At 41.0% G+C, this 19,096-nt stretch overlaps 1 protein-coding gene across 1 annotated transcript in view; it reads left to right on the top strand.

Moving 5' to 3' along the window:
* The window catches only part of ADCY10 (adenylate cyclase 10), a 165,609-nt gene extending 147,913 nt beyond the window's left edge, over window positions 1-17,696 (top strand). The window contains exons 31-34 of the mRNA XM_063133185.1: window positions 14,484-14,601; window positions 15,452-15,647; window positions 16,056-16,244; window positions 16,776-17,696. Coding sequence (XP_062989255.1) covers window positions 14,484-14,601; window positions 15,452-15,647; window positions 16,056-16,244; window positions 16,776-16,961 — 689 coding nt within the window. The 3' untranslated portion in view covers window positions 16,962-17,696. The remainder of the gene's footprint in view (window positions 1-14,483; window positions 14,602-15,451; window positions 15,648-16,055; window positions 16,245-16,775) is intronic.
* The last annotated feature ends 1,400 nt before the right edge of the window (window positions 17,697-19,096 follow it).

A 19,096-nucleotide genomic window follows, 5' to 3' on the forward strand; every position in this document is an offset into this window, starting at 1 on the left:
GCCCTTTTGTCTTTCGGACAGACAGTGTCTTCATCGACATGTTGCTTTTGCATTTCTACAGATCTTGCTTTGTGGCATAGGTTGGCCATGCATCTGATGTGGTACTTAGCTTCCAAAGCAATTAAATCTGTACCTTTCATTATATAGGGTGACCATATGCAAAGGAGGACAGGGCTCTTGTATCTTTAACAGTTGTATTGAAAAGGGAATTTCAGCAGGTGTCATTTGTATATATGGAGAACCTGGTGAAATTCCCTCTTCACCACACCAGTTAAAGCTGCAGGTGCCCTGCCCTCTTTTGTATCTGGTCACTCTAGTATAGCTCCTGCAGCTTTAACTGTTGTGGCGAAGTGACCCATCTGCCTCTGCCAAAGGTGGATCTGAATCGGGTCAGCTGGTCAGCAGAGCGATGTGGAGTGGTTTTTTTCATTTGCAGAGTGCTCCGCATGTTTTCGGGGCTCCACCTGCCATTTTGGAATTTTTCCCCCTTAGGATTGCATTGGGTAGGGGGCGGAGCCAGCGTGCCAATGGAGCAGTAGGAGAAATCGTTCCTGCCGGTCGGTAGGTTTTAAAAAATCTTATCATCTAAACTATCTGGGCTGGAAATGGTGAAGAACGGTGAAGAATGTGTAGGAAGCTTTGAGCTGCAGAAGGAGATTTAAAGAATAAAGCATTTTGCTGTGTAACGAATGAGTATTCAGAGGCAAAGTAAGGGGGCAAGCGGAGGAAAGTTCCTCTAAGAACTTCAAAGAGCGGTTTCATAAGAAATCTCCCAGACGGAGTGCTTATCTCAAAGGGAATTTTAATGGTAGAAGCCAGCATTGGGAGAGACTGATTGATAGCCACCCCTTCTTTAGCAAGCAATAAATATTGTTAAACATGGCAATAAACCCCTCTGAGTTTGCTGACTGTCTGAGTCAAAAGCGAAACTAACTAACACCAGCCGTATTTGCGGGACTATATGCCACCCAAGAAGCAGCCTTCAGTAAAACCGAAGTGGGTCTCGCACGCTTCAAACAACACGATCAAGAGATTACAAAGAGTAGCTGAATTAGAGCCAGAAGAGGAGGACAATCAAAAAGATAAACAAGAAGAATCCACAAAAGTAACAAAAGAGCTTAAGATGGCTGCCAAAGTTGGCTCAGAGCCAGCAGGGCAGGAAGTGATGATGGAACAAATCTCAGCTCTGTTAAAGGGACTTAAAGATGAGATATTTATGAAAATTGAAATGGAAGTTGGCAAAACTAATAAAAGGGTGGATGATTTGTTTGCAGAAATGGCTATAAGAGATAAGCAATTAGGCTTTTTGAAGACAGAGATGAAAAATCAAGTTAAAGAAATTAAAAAGACCCAGAATGAGCAAGAGGTGAAATTTAATGATCATGATAAGAGACTGATCTCCTTGGAGGACAATTCGAGAAGAGAAAATCTGCGTGTTCGTAATATGGGGGAAAAGAAAGGTGAGGACCTCAGGAAGGACATCCTAAGCTGGTTCAAAGAACTAGTCCCAACCCTGCAACTAAGTGAAGAAGATGTGGAGCGCGTTCACAGGGTTGGTGGCTTCAGAACTGGCTCAACTCCCAGAGATGTTTTGGTGAAAATTTCAAGCTATTACAAGAAAGAACAACTGATGAGGGAGTTAAGAGCATTGGGAGAGCTGAAGTTCCAAGGAGCAACAGTGCAGGTCTTTAATGATCTGTGCCAACAAACTTTGGAATGGAGACGCAATGTCAAGTCTAAAACAGGGGAATTGAAGAAGAGGAAAATCCTCTATGCTTGGGGATATCCGATTTTTCTGCGTTTCTCATATAAGGAGGAAAATCATAAGGTTCTTTCCTTTCAGCAAGGCATGGAGCTTCTTGAGAGCTTAGGTTTGGGTCCACAAGGAGAAGCCAGTGGTGACGCAAAGAGTGATGATGAAGAAGAAAGAGGTGCATCAGGGGGAGGGGTGTAAAGTGGATAATATAATGATGATAAGAAGCATAATCATATTAGATCCTGCTGGCTCTGGGTTCCTGGCTGCCTTCCCCCCCAGGGTTAAATTAATGGCCGGAGTGTTAGACTCCCGGGGATATAATGGGGGAAAAGATTTGGGAGGGAAAGGGGAAGTGGGGTGGGAAGGAAGGGTATGTTTGGGTTGTTGTATTGTTATGTATGTAAGTTAGGTTTTCAACACGTACGGGATCGAAAAGAAGATCAAGAAACTGGATATGGATAAGAAGATAAGAATCTCAACGCTCAATGTTAAAGGTCTGGGGGCAGTCGTGAAAAGGAGAAGGATTGAGCAATTGTTAAATAGGGATGGTTCTGATATAATCTTTCTGCAAGAAACACATCAACCTAATGAAAAAACCAATGCTATTCGCTTGAGATGGCCTGTTTATTATGAAGTGTCATTGGGGACGTAAAAAAAATGGAGTGGCCATTTTGATTTCAAAAAGAAGTGGGTTTATGTTGGAGAATATTAAAAAAGATGGGAATGGGAGATATCTCTTGATTAAGGGTCAAATGGAAGGGAAAATGTATACTTTGATCAATATGTATGCACCAAATAATAAACAAAAAGAATTTTATGAAGAGGTATTAAGAGAGATAGAAGAATTCAAGGAGGGGTATGTCATTTTGGCTGGAGATTTTAATATGGCTATGGACAATAGAGTAGATAGGTCAAATCCCTCTGAGGTAGAAAAGAGAAACAACATTACTATTTTAAAGAAATTAATTAAAGAAAAGGATTTTGTTGACTGTTGGAGAGTTCTTAGAGGGACAGACCCAGGATTTACGTTTTATTCTCCAGTCCATCATACATATTCTAGGATTGATCATATTTTTGTATCTAGAGATTTTGTAACTAAGACATATAGAATGGAACTAGGGGTAATCAAGGTAACGGATCATGCATTGGTAAGTTTAGAGTTTGCAGTTAGTAAGGATTACAAAGAAGCATTAAGGTGGAGATTGAATACTAATAAGTATGATAAAGTAATTGAGAAAATGCAGAAGGAATTATCAGAAACTTGGGAAATAAACTAAAAGGGGGGAACAAGAACTGCAGTGGTCTGGGATACCATGAAGGCTGTGTTTAGGGGGAATTGTATTAGGGGAAACGTGTAATCTAAAAAGACAACAGGAGGCAAGGCAGGTTACTTTAGAGAAAGAGATAATAAATTTGGAAAAAGAATATTGGCAAACTAAGAATAAATATAAATTAATAGAATTGCAGGCAAAAAAAAAGGGAATTAGAAAATATTAATTTAGAAGAGGTTCAGAGGAATTTAATTTATATGAAAAGGGAATATTTTCAAAATAGTAACAGGAACTCGAAGTTGCTTGCCAAACTCACACAAAAGGAAAAGGCTAAAAATGGGATAGGGTCAGTAAAAAATAAGCAGGGCAATTATTGTCACATGATGAAGGATAAAATAAAAAAAATTCAGGAATTTTTTGAAGATTTATGTAAGGAAAGAGATACCCAAACGAAGAGGATGGAAGAGTATGTGGGTAAACTTTTGAAGAAAGGATTAGAAAAAGAGCATAAAGAAATAATGGACTAGCTCCTTCCTATCTCTCCTCTCTCATCTCACACTATTGCCCCGCTCGTGCTCTTCGCTCCTCTGATGCCATGTTTCTCGCCTGCCCAAGGGCCTCTACTTCCCTTGCTCGGCTCCGTCCATTTTCTTCTGCTGCCCCTTACGCCTGGAACGCTCTTCCAGAACATTTGAGAACTACAACTTCAATCGCAGCTTTTAAAGCTCAACTAAAAACTTTTCTTTTTCCTAAAGCTTTTAAAACTTGATGTTGTGCAGACTTTACACTGTTAGTTTTACCCTACCCTGTGCCTGCTTACCCTACCCTGTGCCTGTTTGCATTCTCTTCCCCTCCTTATTGTTTTACTATGATTTTATTAGATTGTAAGCCTATGCGGCAAAGTCTTGCTATTTACCGTTTTACTCTGTACAGCACCATGTACAATGATGGTGCTATATAAATAAATAAATAATAATAATAATAATAATAATAATAATAATAATAATAATAATATACTGCAAAGTGAAATAGAGGAGGTCATAGACCAGCTTAAAGCAGGGAAATCACAGGGGGTAGATGGTCTAGGACCAGAGTTTTATAAAAAAATTAAAACATTAATAGTGCCAAAGTTGTTGAAATTATATAATGCAATAATGGAAGGGGAGAAGATTCCAGAGTCATGGGAGCATTCCATAATAATTTTAATTCCGAAACCGGATAAGGACTTGACTCTCCCTGATTCATATAGACCAATTTCATTAATAAATCAAGATGCTAAATTTTTTTCAACTATTTTGGCTAAAAGGTTAAATAAATTTATAGCTAATTATGTAGGGGAAGACCAATGTGGTTTCATAGCAGGTAGAAAGATGCACACATTAATAGGTAGAGTTCTGAATGTAATACAGGGGATAAAAAAGTCAAAGAATAAGGCGGGTATTTTAGCGTTAGATATTTTTAAGGCTTTTGATTGTGTGAGTTGGCAAACTTTAAAGTTGGTTTTAAATAAAATGGGATTTGGTATTAAATTTAAGGCAATAATAGAGCAGTTATATTCTAAAAACACAGCCGTAGTGGTAGTAAACGACGGAATAACGGATAAGATACGACTAGCCAGAGGAACGAGACAAGGATGCCCATTCTCGCCAGTCCTTTTTGTATTGGTGATGGAATTGTTGGCAAACGCAATAAGAGAAGATGGGGAGAGAGAGGGGATAGGTAGCAGTAATAAAATAAAGTTGAATATGTTTGCAGATGATACATTGATGACTATTAGGGATCCTATAGGTAAAATGGAAAGAATTAAACAGCAGTTGAAAGAATTTGAAGAAGTTACGGGGTTAAGAATAAATTGGGCAAAATTGGAATTGATGTTATTTAATTATACCAAAAAGGAAGAAAAGGAATGGGAAGGGATGGCTTCAGTTTTGAAAAGTAAAGAAAGAATTAAATATTTGGGTATTAAGATTACTAAAAATTTAGAAGATTTGGAAAGTGAGAATTTAAGTGGATTGAAAAAAGAGATAGTAGAAAAGTTAAAGAAGTATAAGAAATTGAATCTTTCTTGGTTTGGAAGAATAGCTTTAATAAAGATGAAAATTATACCTAGGATCAATTTTTTCTTTAGGATGTTACCAATAAGAATTTCAGATTTAGAGTTAAAAAGTTGGCAGAATCTAATAAATAACTACTGTAATGCTGAGAAGAAATCAAGGATCAATAAAAGTAAATGATATTTAAGCCAAAAGAAGGGTGGACTGGGTCTCCCAAACCTTGAGTACTATTATATAGCAAACAGGTTAAGACATATTGTTGAAGCAATTGTAGGGATAGGGGACTTAGAATTAGGCATGTGCTCCGCTCCGATTAGAAGCGCAGAAGCAGGAGCGAATTGGCCTGCTCCGCCTTGCCCAGAGGCGGAGTAGAAGCGGACCGCGGACCCCTAGAAGCAAGGCGAAGAGAAGCGCCCATTTTCGGAGCGCTCCGTTTTCCGTTTTCCGCTTCTATCGCCATCTTGAAACATTTCGCCCATAGGATTGCATTGCGGAAAAGAAAGGGGGATAACTGTGTTGTTTTTGATGCTATCTTTCTGAAAATTCTTGTGCTTAGAGACTCGTGGGTGGGGGTCATTTTGAGACTACTCTCACCTCTGCGTGGTGCGGGTCGCCCGCTAGAATTTTTTAAAAAACCGGCGGGAAAAATACCTTTTCCGAAGGGCTGAGGGGCAGAGTCAACTCCTGGTCATGATCACATAATGCCAAAGTTGGAGGAGGGGCTCGGCAAAATGGGTAACTTGGGATTCTGGGAACTTCTCTTTCTTAGTCTGAATGGACTTTTCCCAGTGTTTTTTAAAACAGTAGCCCCACCAAATGCACAAACACAACCTGTGAAATCATATACTAAGCCAATAATAAGAGATAGAAACACAGCACTGCTACCCACCCTAACTTTGGGGAACAACTGAAAAGATGTGGTGCAAGGGGATGAGCTCCCCTAGGGCATCCCATGTGGACGTGCCCCCACTCTCTCCTGTACTTGGAGGGCCATTAGAGCCTTCCAAAGAGAGTAACCCAGTGGAGCAATGCCTATCATGAGTTGAAGTGAGCGGTCTACTTCTCTTAGTGGTGGAGCAATGCCTATCATGAGTTGAAGTGACAGTTCCACTTTTCTGTTGTGGTAAAGCAATGGCTTTCATGAGTTGAACTGACAGCCTTGCTTCTTAAAAGACTGGTTGACCACCAGTCAAATTGGCAGCTGCTGCTTCCCCCTCCCCTGGGCACGTCCCCCTATTGCTGGTAAAAGACAGATATAGCCTTTTAAAAAAAGTTCTTCTTGTTGTTTATTCAGCAACACTGCTGCTTTTAATTCCACCCCTCCTTCGTTTATTCATTTATTTATTCCATTTTATATGCATTACTGGCTTATCCTTGGCTCACTTCCTTATGCCCCCAGAAATGTCTGCTGCCTGCCTGCCTGCCTTCCCTCTCTCCTCCCCTGCCCCCTTTCAGGGATGTTGTGTGTGTCTGGCTTTGACTCAGGGGAGAAGTCCTTCCTGCACTCACTTGGAGTTTTGGAAGTTCCAAATCCATTTTTCAAGTGTGGAAGAAGATTCATAGGTTTATCTCTACTCCCCAATTCATGGCATCTTGGGATTTCCTTTGAAATGGCCCCATTGAGATGTCTGCAGGTTTAAGCCCCGCCAAAAATCAGGGGATGATGGGACTGCCTTGAGTCTGGGCGTGCATGTGTATCCCTGGATAAGCTATCATGGTGGTGAGTTTGAGGTTTTACTTTCTAACATGCAAATTGATGGAGCTATGGAAAGGGGTGTGAATGGGGTGCCCGATTTTCCTAAACTCCCCAAAAATCAGGGGATGATGGGACTGCCTTGAGTCTCGGCATGCATGTGTATCCCTGGATAAGCTGTCATGGTGGCGAGTTTGAGGTTTCCAATGTGCAAATTGACGGAGCTATGGAAAGGGGTGTGAATAGGGTGTTGGATTTTCCTAAATTCTCTAAAAATCAGGAGATGATGGGACTGCCTTGAGTCTTGGTGTGCATGTGTATCCCTTTATAAGCTGTCATGGTGGCGAGTTTGAGGTTTCTAACGTGCAAATTGACGGAGCTATGGAAAGGGGTGTGAATAGGGTGTTGGATTTTCATAAATTCCCCAAAAATCAGGGGATGATGGGACTGCCTTGAGTCTTGGCGTGCGTGTGTATCCCTGGATAAGCTATCATGGTGGTGAGTTTGAGGTTTCTAACGTGCAAATTGACGGAGCTATGGAAAGGGGTGTGAATGGGGTGTTGGATTTTCCTAAATTCCCCAAAAATCAGGGGATGATGGGACTGCCTTGAGTCTGGGCGTGCATGTGTATCCCTGGATAAGCTGTCATGGTGGTGAGTTTGAGGTTTCTAACGTGCAAATTGACGGAGCTATGGAAAGGGGTATGAATGGGGTGCCCGATTTTCATAAATTCCCCCAAAATCAGGGGATGATGGGATTGCTTTGAGTCTTGGCGTGCATGTGTATACCTCCATGAGGTGTCATGGTGCCAAACTTGAGGTTTCTAACTTTCACAGAAAAAAAGTTGTATACTTTTTAGCTTAATGCAAGCCTATGGGGGGGGAAACGGAGCTCCGATCCGGATCCGGAGCTCCGAGCGGAGTGGAGCGGACATGGGCACAGCGGGGGCGGAGCGAAGCGGCCCAATCAGCAAATCCGTATCTGGAAGTGAAGCGGAGCGGGGGGGTCCATGCACACCCCAACTTAGAATGGATGGAGGAAAATACATTAGGTAATATTGAGTTAAAATTGCAGAATGTATTTTTTAAGGAGAAAGGGAAGGGTAAATGGCTTAATGATTTAGATAATCACTTTTTGAAGTTCCATTGGGAACTTTGGAATAAATATAAAAAGGAACTGCTTTCAAGTAATTCCTCCTTAACACCGGTGATAATGCTAAAGAAATTTCCTGAAAACTTAAAGAATAGATTAAGCAAAGTTTTAAAAGAAAAAAACAAATTGAAATTAAGAGAATGGTTAAGGGGGATGAATACAAGAGAGAGGTTGGAAGAAGTTTTAAAAGATTTGAAATTAACATGGTTAAACTACGGGCAATTGGAACAATGGACTAAAAATTGGGTAAGAGAAAATGGAGAGTGTGGAGAGAGGACGAAATTTGAGGAATTAATTGAAAAAAAAGAAATTGATAAGGGACAAAATATAGGGACAAAAGGGTTAATGAGTCAACTATATAATATATTAGTTGAGAAAGGAGTGTTGGATAGTGTCGGGAAAGTGGTTTGGGAGACCGATTTGAAGATACAAATAGGACAGCAGAGATGGGAAGGACTATGGAGACAGAGAGTGTTGAGAAATATGTCAGTAAGAATAAAGGAGAATTACTATAAACTTGTACGGAGGTGGTATTTAACTCCGGTTAGATTAAATAAGATTAATAATCAGCTTTCAGCAGATTGTTGGAGGGGTTGTGGTGAAAAAGGAACGTATTTACATATGTGGTGGGATTGTAAACATGTGCAAAAGTTGTGGAAGATGGTGTTCTTTGAGAATGAGCAGATTGTGGGATTTAAAGTAGAGGTTACACCAAGGATTGCATTACTCTCACTGCAAGAAGAACTTAAATGTAATAAAGAAACGAAAGAACTGATAACGAACCTGCTGACGGCTGCGAGGCTGATTGTAGCTAGGAACTGGAAGATTCTAAGAGACTATTGTATTGAAGAATGGTATAAAGAAGTGTGAGACATTGCTATGAATGATAAATTGACATGTAATATTAAAATGAAAAGAGGTATAGTAAAAACAAATGATTTTGAGGGTATATGGAAAAAGTTCCTAGAGTTTGTGTTCTCTAAAGGAAGTGGGAAACCACCAACAGATGAAACTATGAGTTTTTGGAAACAGGAATGAGATCCCGAGGTGGGGGGAGCACTGTTATGTTTAGTACAAATATGTTTAATAGGTTAAATTTGAATATTCGATATTAAGGCAATTTTATGTTTATGTATCAAGTGATTTTTATTTGTTGTTTTTGTTATTGTTGCTTTAAAAAAAAAGGATTGCATTGGGTGAAAAATCACCTATAACTTCTTTGTTTTTAAAGCTAGATCCCTGAAAATTACTGTGCTTAGACATTGATGATTGGGGGTCATTTGTGTTGATTTTCAGAATTTCTCATCATGCGGTTTACTTACAATAAATTTTTATTGAATGGGTAAAGCGGGAGGGGGGAACCTATTTTTTTTAATGTTGATTGACAGGTTCATCTCCCAATCGTGATAAGTGATCAGCCTATGCGTGATCACTTATCACGCATAGGCTCGACGTGTCCTGTGTGGCGTCTGTGTTGATGATTCCCCCACATGATTGTGGTTCATTTTGAATTGTCACTTCCTGGTTACAAAACTGTGAACGTTTAACTGCACGGTTCAGATTTTTTGTGTTGTACTTAAGAGAACATTTTTTATGCCAATGTGCCTTATCTCTTTCAAAGGTATGCTGCATTCCTTCTCCTTCATCAAAATATTCAATTTTTACATCATTTGGTAATCTTCTAAGTTCTTTAAAGTTCACTAGATTTTCTGATAGTGTCTTGTACCTGCCACTCCGTTGTTTTGGATTAAGATTTTCAGCTGGACAGATGAGGTCACCTTGTAGTCAGCACAAACAGCATTTATTCCAGTCTAACCCAGAAGGAACTACTTCTGTGGAGGCGAGTAAGTTACTTCTGCATAGCCATCACATCAGTTCACCTGAATAAACAATAAAAAGACTTGTTACTTTTGAAAAAATGTAAGCTATCTTAAACAGTGGTAGATGACTAAAATGCTTGATTAGTGAAAAGTTTTTAAAGAATAAAATTAATAAATAAAAAAGTTCTTTTTTTAGTGCAATCAAAAATAGTTTTTAAAGCAAATTTATTAAAATACCTACTTTAAAATAGCACCATTGTATTTTTTGACCAAAAAAAAACATTATAAAAGACACCTCAACTGCTTATCTACACCATTTTTAAGATTGAGTCCGCCATTTTGAAAGATGGCTGCCGCATTGATTTCTAATTGATGTTTTGGGTGGGTCCCTATCTTAAATGACTTAAATAGGCCTAAAGTAAACGTGAGCAAACTTCTTACCACAAATTGCCAGATCTTAATGGTTTTTTTATGCGAGCAGCCCCCACTACTGGGAAAAATGATAGCTACCATCGCTTCCCCACTCCTGGTTTCATCGCTCAGTTACTTCCTGTTTGAAAACAGGAAGTAAACAACGAGCATGAGGCCCATTGAGTCTGCTGTTCTAATGGCACTGCTTCTCCTGCACATAGTAGGAGAGAGCAGCAATTCCGAGTTTAAAAATACATCAGACTTTGTGGAGAGTTTTTTTGTAACGCAAGGAAGGCTAGAAGGTGCAGAAGGGGTGCAGGAGGCAGGCAACATCGTGGTAGACAACCTACGAAAATTCTGTGAGTGCCCAGTAATGAGTGTGCAATAAAACGCTCATCAGATGGAGTTCATAGTGTAAAACAGCACCCCCAACTTGCAGAGCTAATCCAGAAGAACACCAATGTCAACAGTATTCAAAGCTGTTGAAAGGCGCACTCGGCAGGGGTTGAGAACCTTTTTTGGCCCTAGGGCCAGATTGTGACTTGGGAAATCTCCAAGGAGCCATGTGCCGACAGTGGGCATAGCCATCTCACCCTTGTAACACTCTCATACCCTATCCAAACCATTCACACACACATGCCATCGATACCAGACAGACAGACAGACGCACGCACGCACGCACGCACACACACACACACTACCCCCACCTCTCAGCAGATTCAAGTAGATTAGCTGAGGGGGAATATTTTTTAGTTCTCCTTCTCAGCTGATCCATGTAGCCACAGCCAAAATGGTGCACTCTATGGGGCATGAGGCTGGGAAGGTTTAGACAGGAGTTCAAGCCAGACTGAGGGAAGAGGGAAAATACCCCCTGACCTTTTGCATGCCTGGAAAAAAGAAAACCATTCTGGTCAAGGGAAAAAAGAGGGATCATCTGGGACACAAACCCACATTGCATGCACCCCAGACCAGCTATCTAACCACTCAGCCACAGCAGAAGATTGCAAGTGTGCACATCATTGGGCATTTGGCTCCTTTGTTCCAAGACCCAAAGTCCAATACTTGGGTGCTCCTTGTTTTTCTGAGGAGCTTAGAGCAACAAAGTGCTTGGATAGAGGACTAGAGCAATGATGGAGGAAGGCAGGATGAATTTGTTCAAACAAGGGTTAGAGCCCATTTTAGGGCCTACTCCATGATGGTGAGGGCAAGGAAGTGTTTCTTCTCTGCTAGGGTGGCCATTTGAAAAGGAGGACAGGGCTCCTGTATCTTTAACAGTTGTATAGAAAAGGGAATTTCAGCAGGTGTCATTTGTATGCATGCAGCACCTGGGGAAATTCCCTCTTCATCACAACAGTTAAAGCTGCAGGAGCCCTGACCTCTTTTGTATCTGGTCACTCTAGTATATGTACAATTGAGGGCAGGGCTCCTGCAGCTTTAACTGTTGTGATGAAGAGGGAATTTCCCCAGGTGCTGCATGCATACAAATGACACCTGCTGAAATTCCCTTTTCTATACAACTGTTAAAGATACAGGAGCCCTGTCCTCCTTTTCATAGGGTCACCCTATTCTCTGTCATCTAAGGCATCAACACCGTGTTATCCAGGAGAGCTGTTTTGGGTGGTTAAGGGACTGTTACATACATTTTAGATCCCAGGATAGTGAGAGAGAACCTTCAAAAAACTATTGTGATGAATTAGCAAAACATTGATAAAATTGCTCATATCCACTCCCACTTGGCCTCTACATTGAGGGTAGATTCTGATGAGACAGTTGAGGCAACTGATTGTCCAATTTTGATGGATGAGTTTCAGTTTGTTCAGAATGAGGATGTGGACAAGTTGCTTGGAGGAGCAAAACCAACACTTGTTGTTAGACCCATAACTATTTCTTTTTTCTTTTCTTTTTTTAAATTTAGAGCCATCCTTAGAGCAAATGATGGCAGTGTAACTCCAGTCTTTTTTGGATGAAGCTGATAATTTGGATCAGTTCCAATCTGGGTTTAGGTCTGGTTTTGGAACAGAAACAGACTTGGTTGCCTTGGTGGATGATCTAAGTCAGGAACTGGACAGGGAGAGTTTATTTCTGTTGGACCTCTCCAGAGCATTTCATACCATTGAGCATCATGGTATCTTTCTGGGATGCTTGCCTATGAACCTGGAAACACCATTTTGCGGTGGTTCCAATTCTATTTGGTTAATGTCTCCAAAAAGTTGTGCTGGGGAACTATTACTTAGCCTGGTGGCAGTTTGACTTGTGCATTGAAAACTTCAGCATAGATAGATAGATAGATAAAGGCATGACTAGCTATAAATCAATATATAAGATCAGTTTATAATCAGATAACAATGCTAACATTATAAACCTTAAGGGATAAGGGATCCTCTATCTATTTATTATTATTAATTCAATGCTGATTTTAAAACAGTTTACCTTGACCTCATGTGATAAGATCAACCAAAGTAAATCAGAGCTTCCTGGAATAAATATAGAGCAAGGGATAAAAAGGTATTATTAGGTTCAAGTTAGAATGAAAAGGATACAAGATATTTAGGGATAATGGTGGTAGATGATTTGTTAAGAATAGTAAACTACAATTTGGATGTTTGATTTTTAAAAATGCAAAAAGATCTTAAACAATACTCCACTGGGTGCTTACCATGGATAGCATGCATTGCAGTAATAGAAACAAATATCCTATCAGCCAAATCCTATACATGTCTACTCATAAGTAAGTCTCATTGTTTCGGATGGCACTTACTGCTTGGTAAGTGTATATATGATTGCAGCCTAATTCTATCTTTAACTATTTGAATGAAACAAATTATTGTTCAATCTTGTTTCAATAAGTTTATTAATCACAGCAAAGCAGCTATAGTTAGAACACCAACTATTATTCCAATGAATTAAACATGGAGGTTTGGCAGTTCCCATTGTAGAGCATTATCCATGTAGCCTCTTTCATTTCTTTGTTCTAATCACAGAATCATAGAATAGTAGGGTTGGAAGGGGCCTATAAGGCCATCAAGTCCAAAGCCCTGCTCAATGCAAGGAGTTATCTGAGCTCTTTACCTCAAGGGTAAAGAGACATATGAACCAAGAGATCAGACTATCTAGCAGCATCTCACATGAACACAGGAGCATTTTCTAGTCACTGAAACACATTGCTGCTAGTCCATGACCATCCAGCACATGCGTTACATGGTTTCACAGTAAGAATAATTGCTAGGGTATTGAATAGTTCAGAGTAGAAATTCTTTTGGCTTCTTTGACTGGTTAAAAAAAGATGAAAGGGAAGTGTTACTAAGTAATGACATATACAGAAGGGTTATGAAAATAGGGACCAAAGTTGAAGTTATGCAGGATAAATGTGATAGCTCATGAACTGGAATAATAGGAACAATATTTAATGTAGCAGTCCAAAACGTCAGTTCCTGGTTGGCAACTAGTTTTCCCTACTTGGTCTCTTTGAATATAGGTGGAGAGCCATGCCATCCCAATTCCTGACCCCTGAGTACACTACACTGTATGCAACATTGAACAAATTCTCCAGGGGCCTATTCATACACATGGCTAAGTAGTTAAAGAGAACACAGAGGGGAGTGTCATGTATTGCTCCACCTTTCCTATCCTGCCTGCATCCACCTTTTTACCCCACTATCCCTTGAAGCCCACAATCAGGTGTGTACATGTGTCCAAATCCCCATAAAATCAGGGGATTGTACACATTGCAATGTACCATTTAAGCACTGCAACAAATATATGAGTGTGAGGCAGGTCCACAGCAGGCAGCAATACTAATTGCTCCAATGTGTATTGAAATTATCCCCTTTGCCATACATGTTATTAGGTCCTAGGGATAGCCATCACTGAGCTCCGTTAGGTTTTTCTCCTAACTAGTTATCTTCCAACCTGTTTACTATGCTTTATGCATTATGTAACTTTTGAATGTTTGACCATTTCAGATTTCAAGCATCATTAGACGAGCGTTTTATAGCATGCTCATTACTGGGCTCTCACGGATTTTTGTGGGTCCTTTTCATGACGCTGTCTGCCTCCCGCCCGTCTCACACTCCTTCTGTTCACTTTCCAGTCACAAAAAAAGTTCCACAAAATCCAATTTTGGGGGGCTGTAGGGAAATATGCCACATGGTTGTTGTTTGCTTCTTCTTTCTTCCTTGTGTGAAGAAAGAGGAAGTTGCTTGTCTCTATTGTGGAACAGAAATTTTGTGGACGGTTGGGAAATGTGATTCCCCCCCACTGCACCCCCGGTCTTCAATTGTAGTCACAGCCAGGAATTCCTGCTTACTGGTGTGTTTTCTTTTGCAGGTTTTTCATTTAAGCCATTTCAGCACTGCCTGGACTTTGTTCTCTCCAATGAAACAAACTGCATCCTGATGTCCCAAAACAACATCATGCTTGGATTGTATTCTTCTTTGGCCATTTGGTAACATTTAGCAGTTGCTATTTCTCATCTCAGTCTTAGGGGGATAGAGCAACATAACATGGCATCTTGTGTTATTGTTTTGGCAATGTGAGCTAACAAACGTGAATACACAGGAAAAACACCCACCCACACCACACCACACACACACACATACACAATATATATATAAAAAATACAAAGGCCACAGAGCCCAGGCAGATCACCCACCACATTACACCAAAACAAATAAGCAAGTTAACACATACCACAATAAAGGCAAAACAAAAACAAGGAAACACGCATGCATATGCCAGGCAAAACACATACACACATTCACTCCGCACCCCCACTTTGGTGTACTTCAAAATGAAGTGCTGAGCTGCAGCCACCTACCATTTTTTTTTCTTGAAAATAAAGATAATGCTGGATGCTGGTGCACCACTTTGCAGCATACCAGCTTCCAAGGTAAAATGCTTCCCTGCAACAAAAGGAGGCAGATCGGATCCCCATGTGTCTACTCAGAAGTAAGTCCCATTGTGTTCCGTCCATTTAAAGTTCTTCCTCCCTTCCTTGGCAACTTCATAATGCAATGCCAGCTTTACACGCTGCTGATTTTGCACCATTAAAGGTTTATTCCAGGTTTCCCCTAATCTATTTTAAAATGGAATAAGGAGGGAGCCATGGTAGACGTCCTGTTTGTTTACAGCACCATTTAATTGACCTGGAAACTTCTGTGAGTGGCCAGAAATGAGTGAGCAATGAATAGCTTGTTTAAATACCTTTTATGTATTACCTTTGTCTAAATACCTTTTATGTATTTAGAAAGGAAAGGGCCAAGTCTCCTCCTGACTGATGAAAGTTTGTCTTACAGGTTTGCCAGACTTCAACTTTGGGATCATTTCAAAGTGCCATTTGAGCAGGCAAGAAGGCTAGTGAGGAGAACAAGTGCTTCACTCTATGCTAACCATGGATTCTGTAAGTTCGTGGAGTGTGAGGCTCTGTTGCTGCGAAAATATATTGGGGAAATTCCTGACAAGGCTCGTGAAATACGCAACAAGATAGCAAAGGTGACGGGTTTAGAGCCACCATTTTTTCTCACTTCCCCCATCTTTCTTTCTTAACTCCTCAGGGTTTCTATTTCTTTCCCTCAGAATCTTTCCCAACTGTCTTGAGTTTTGATACCTCCTCTATGCTCATTAGTCAACTTTATTTTTCTTGATCTTACTCTTCAATTTGTAACCCTCCCATATTTTCCTACTGCTTCTTCCATCTTTTTTCTTACCAGAAAAAAAAATGTTACAGGAGAAAAAGATGGAAGAGCTGCACAATGCCTTTTAATTGGAACCCTCCATCTGGAAGCACCCTTTCTCTTTACCTTCCATTCTCCTTATGACGGCTTTGCCTCACTCAATCTTTCAAGTTGTCTCTGATTACATTCCTGACTCTGTTTGACATGACTCCATTGCTCTCATTAGGATCTGGAGCAGGTAATGACTCAGTGTTCCACAAGTCCAGTCTACTATGCCAGGGTTTACCACATGAAGGCCTATGTACAACTGATGCTTGGGCATGATGAACACAGCCAGAACTTTCTTGAGAAGGCATTCCAGAACAGTGAGATATATGGAAACCATTTGGAGCGATCCTGGCTGGAGATTAGTAAGGTAAGGTCTTGAGAACTGATCATCGATCAGGAAATACTTTAAACACTGGACAGCAGACTAAGACATCCTAGAATAAGGTAGTTATAGCAGATTGGTTGTTAAACTAAATGGGAATTTTTAAAAGGTCTGGCCTCAATTGGATCCTTGTTCCTATGAGAAGCCTCACATCAGCTGGCTGGTGAGAGTGCAGCTGATGAGAGTATTTTGGGGTAGAGTATATATATATACTCCACCCCAAAAGACTCATTGTAGGAAACAACATTTAAAACCAGTACCATAAGTTATTAAACATCAGGGTAGCTGTTCTTTTCCACTTTGTGTGATAGTTCTTATCAACCAAATGGTGCACAGGCAAGTCAAAGTGGGTCTTTTATGACTGTACCAAGATTCCAGTCTGTCACCCCTGACAACTAGCAGTAATATAGAGCATATAGGTGTAGTCTCTTGTACTCATTCTCAACAAAAAAATCTCCCAAGCTGGCTCTGTCCAGTGATGTTCTGAGCAGTTGTTCATCTTCTCATTTCTCCTAGGAGTGGTGGTTCACAGGAAGATGCCCCATGGAAGACTGGTGGTTAAAAATAGCTCCAGATTTCCCTGAGTGGAAAGTAGGAACAGCAAGTTCAGAAATGGGAACATTCCATAAAAACAAGTATTTGCTGAAGATGCCAGAGTTGGACATAGACAATCCATTCCCAGAATTTACTCCAGACTACTAGAATGAAATAATTCTGAAGTGTCCAATGCCAGGAAATCCCTGCTGCAAGAAATTCTTGTGCACCATTTTTCTTCTGCAAACTCTACCACCTAGCCTTTCTGCTCCATATTTCCATCTGTTATCTATTTCAGTGGATACCATGTAATTAAAGTCCTTTCATCCCTTAAAGTCTTGAGGCAGAACACTAGAATTCCACTTCAGTGATATTAATTTTATGAAATCTTTGAACATTGGTCACATATGTTTTCTTGCTTCCTATACCACAAAACCCCAAATCCACATCTACTAGAATCTGTATGAGCAGGGAAACAAATACCCATTGATATTTTATAGGTTAAGATTGTACATCCTCACATTTTAAAGTGCACTGTACACTGCCAGCCATAGTGCAAGGGAACTTCAGCGAAGCATGCTCCTTGCCATGTGATGAGGTAAATAACTTTCATAATTTCCACAGGTTGGTGCATGCTCCCATAACCACATCCATAGCAAAAAAATCCATAGCACGAAAATCAGTGCTAGCTTACTGCGAACTTTGTAATACACATTTTGATGGGGAGATCAAGGCACTGGGGTAAAAACTAGTGTTCTCAAAGAAACGTTTTAATGGGTCAGGCAAAATAAGTCCAATGAAAAAATATTGCTCCATGCTCCACACATCCCCAAAAATGTTGCAGGGTCTGTTCCTTTTGATAGAGACATATGACATTTTTAAAATTTGCTTTATGCAAGTAGAATGCAAAAAGGCAGTTACTTTCAAGGCAGCAGGACACTACTCCACATCAGAACCCCAAAGAAAAAGTCCCTGCATAACTCCCCCCCCCCACAGGTGCCATCCACATCTCACAGCTATCTTGGTCTCTCCCCAAACTGCTATTTGAGAGCTTCGGCTATTGGGCGGTATAAAAATGTAATAAATAAATAAGTAAGTAAGTAAATAAATAAATAAATAAATTTCTTGACAAAGGAACAAGGTATGCACTAAGTTGGAGGGATGTCACCTTTCCCAAATTCTGATGGGTATCTCCTAATCATTAACTCCCATCAGAAGACCATTCTGATCTATTGATCTTCAATCTGCTGAACAAGGGGATGGCTACTCAGAGCATTTCCACATTAAAGGAAATCACGGGGCTTTTGTGATTCCTGGTTCTTTGGTGAGACTGTTGCATTATACATGAGGATGGGGGCAACAAGGGGAGTTGAATTGGATACTTCCCCTCCGTTCAGTTCCATTGAGCTCTATTGGGATAGCAGCATCTAGTGGCAGAGGATTGTGGGACGGATGCAAGAAATAAGAGACGACACAAGTGCTGGAATTAAACTGGTCACTTTTATTTGAGATCTGCAAAGGGTTTCACCAGGCATCCAGCCAGGCCTGCGTCAGGCCTTACTAAGCGAAGGGGCGAGCTTCCAGGCCCAGCGGGTGGCGCTCAGTTTCGCCACCCTGCTGTCCTTCCCCTACAAGGGGTAGGGAGGCCTTCCCTTGTCACCCCCAACCCATGCCCCTGGCTCAAGGTGGGTGAGAGAGGTCGGCCTCAAAGCCTGGCCACAAGGCTCAACACTGGGAGCCCTCGGGAGTCACCTATCACTGTAACAGTGCCTTGGAAGCTCACCATTATATTCCCTCTGGATGCCCTTCCCTACCTGCCACAGGGGGCGGCAAGCCACTTGCTTAGTCACTCCCCCCCATCTACCTAGCACGCCTCGGAGTCCCCCTTGCAGATCGTGTAGAAATAAGTCATTTCCAATGTCAAACAGGTGCACACCGTCCTATTGGTATAGCTCCCTCTGGGTCAGTGTAATTGCGGGGTGCATTATGCTGATGTCCCCGTGTTTGCTTAGCTTGCGGAAGATTTCGCCGTTGATGCGCCGCCGAGCCCTCTCCATTGGCTTGATATCGCCCGAACGCCAAGCGAACCTGGGTAGTATGCAGGACCAAAGTATTATTACTCCGGGCCAACGCCGTTGAATGATGTTGAAATCTGCAATAGCTTGCAATATTAGTGCCTTGCCCTTGAGTAACCCCAGGTCATTTCCACCGAGGTGGATGATGAGGATCTGGGGTGGCGCGGCCACAGATATGTTCTGAAATAAAGTGGGGAGCAAGCATTCCCACCGCATTCCGCCTCTACC

Source organism: Elgaria multicarinata, chromosome 1 (assembly GCF_023053635.1).
Source record: "Elgaria multicarinata webbii isolate HBS135686 ecotype San Diego chromosome 1, rElgMul1.1.pri, whole genome shotgun sequence".
In the NCBI taxonomy this organism is placed as follows: domain Eukaryota; kingdom Metazoa; phylum Chordata; class Lepidosauria; order Squamata; family Anguidae; genus Elgaria; species Elgaria multicarinata.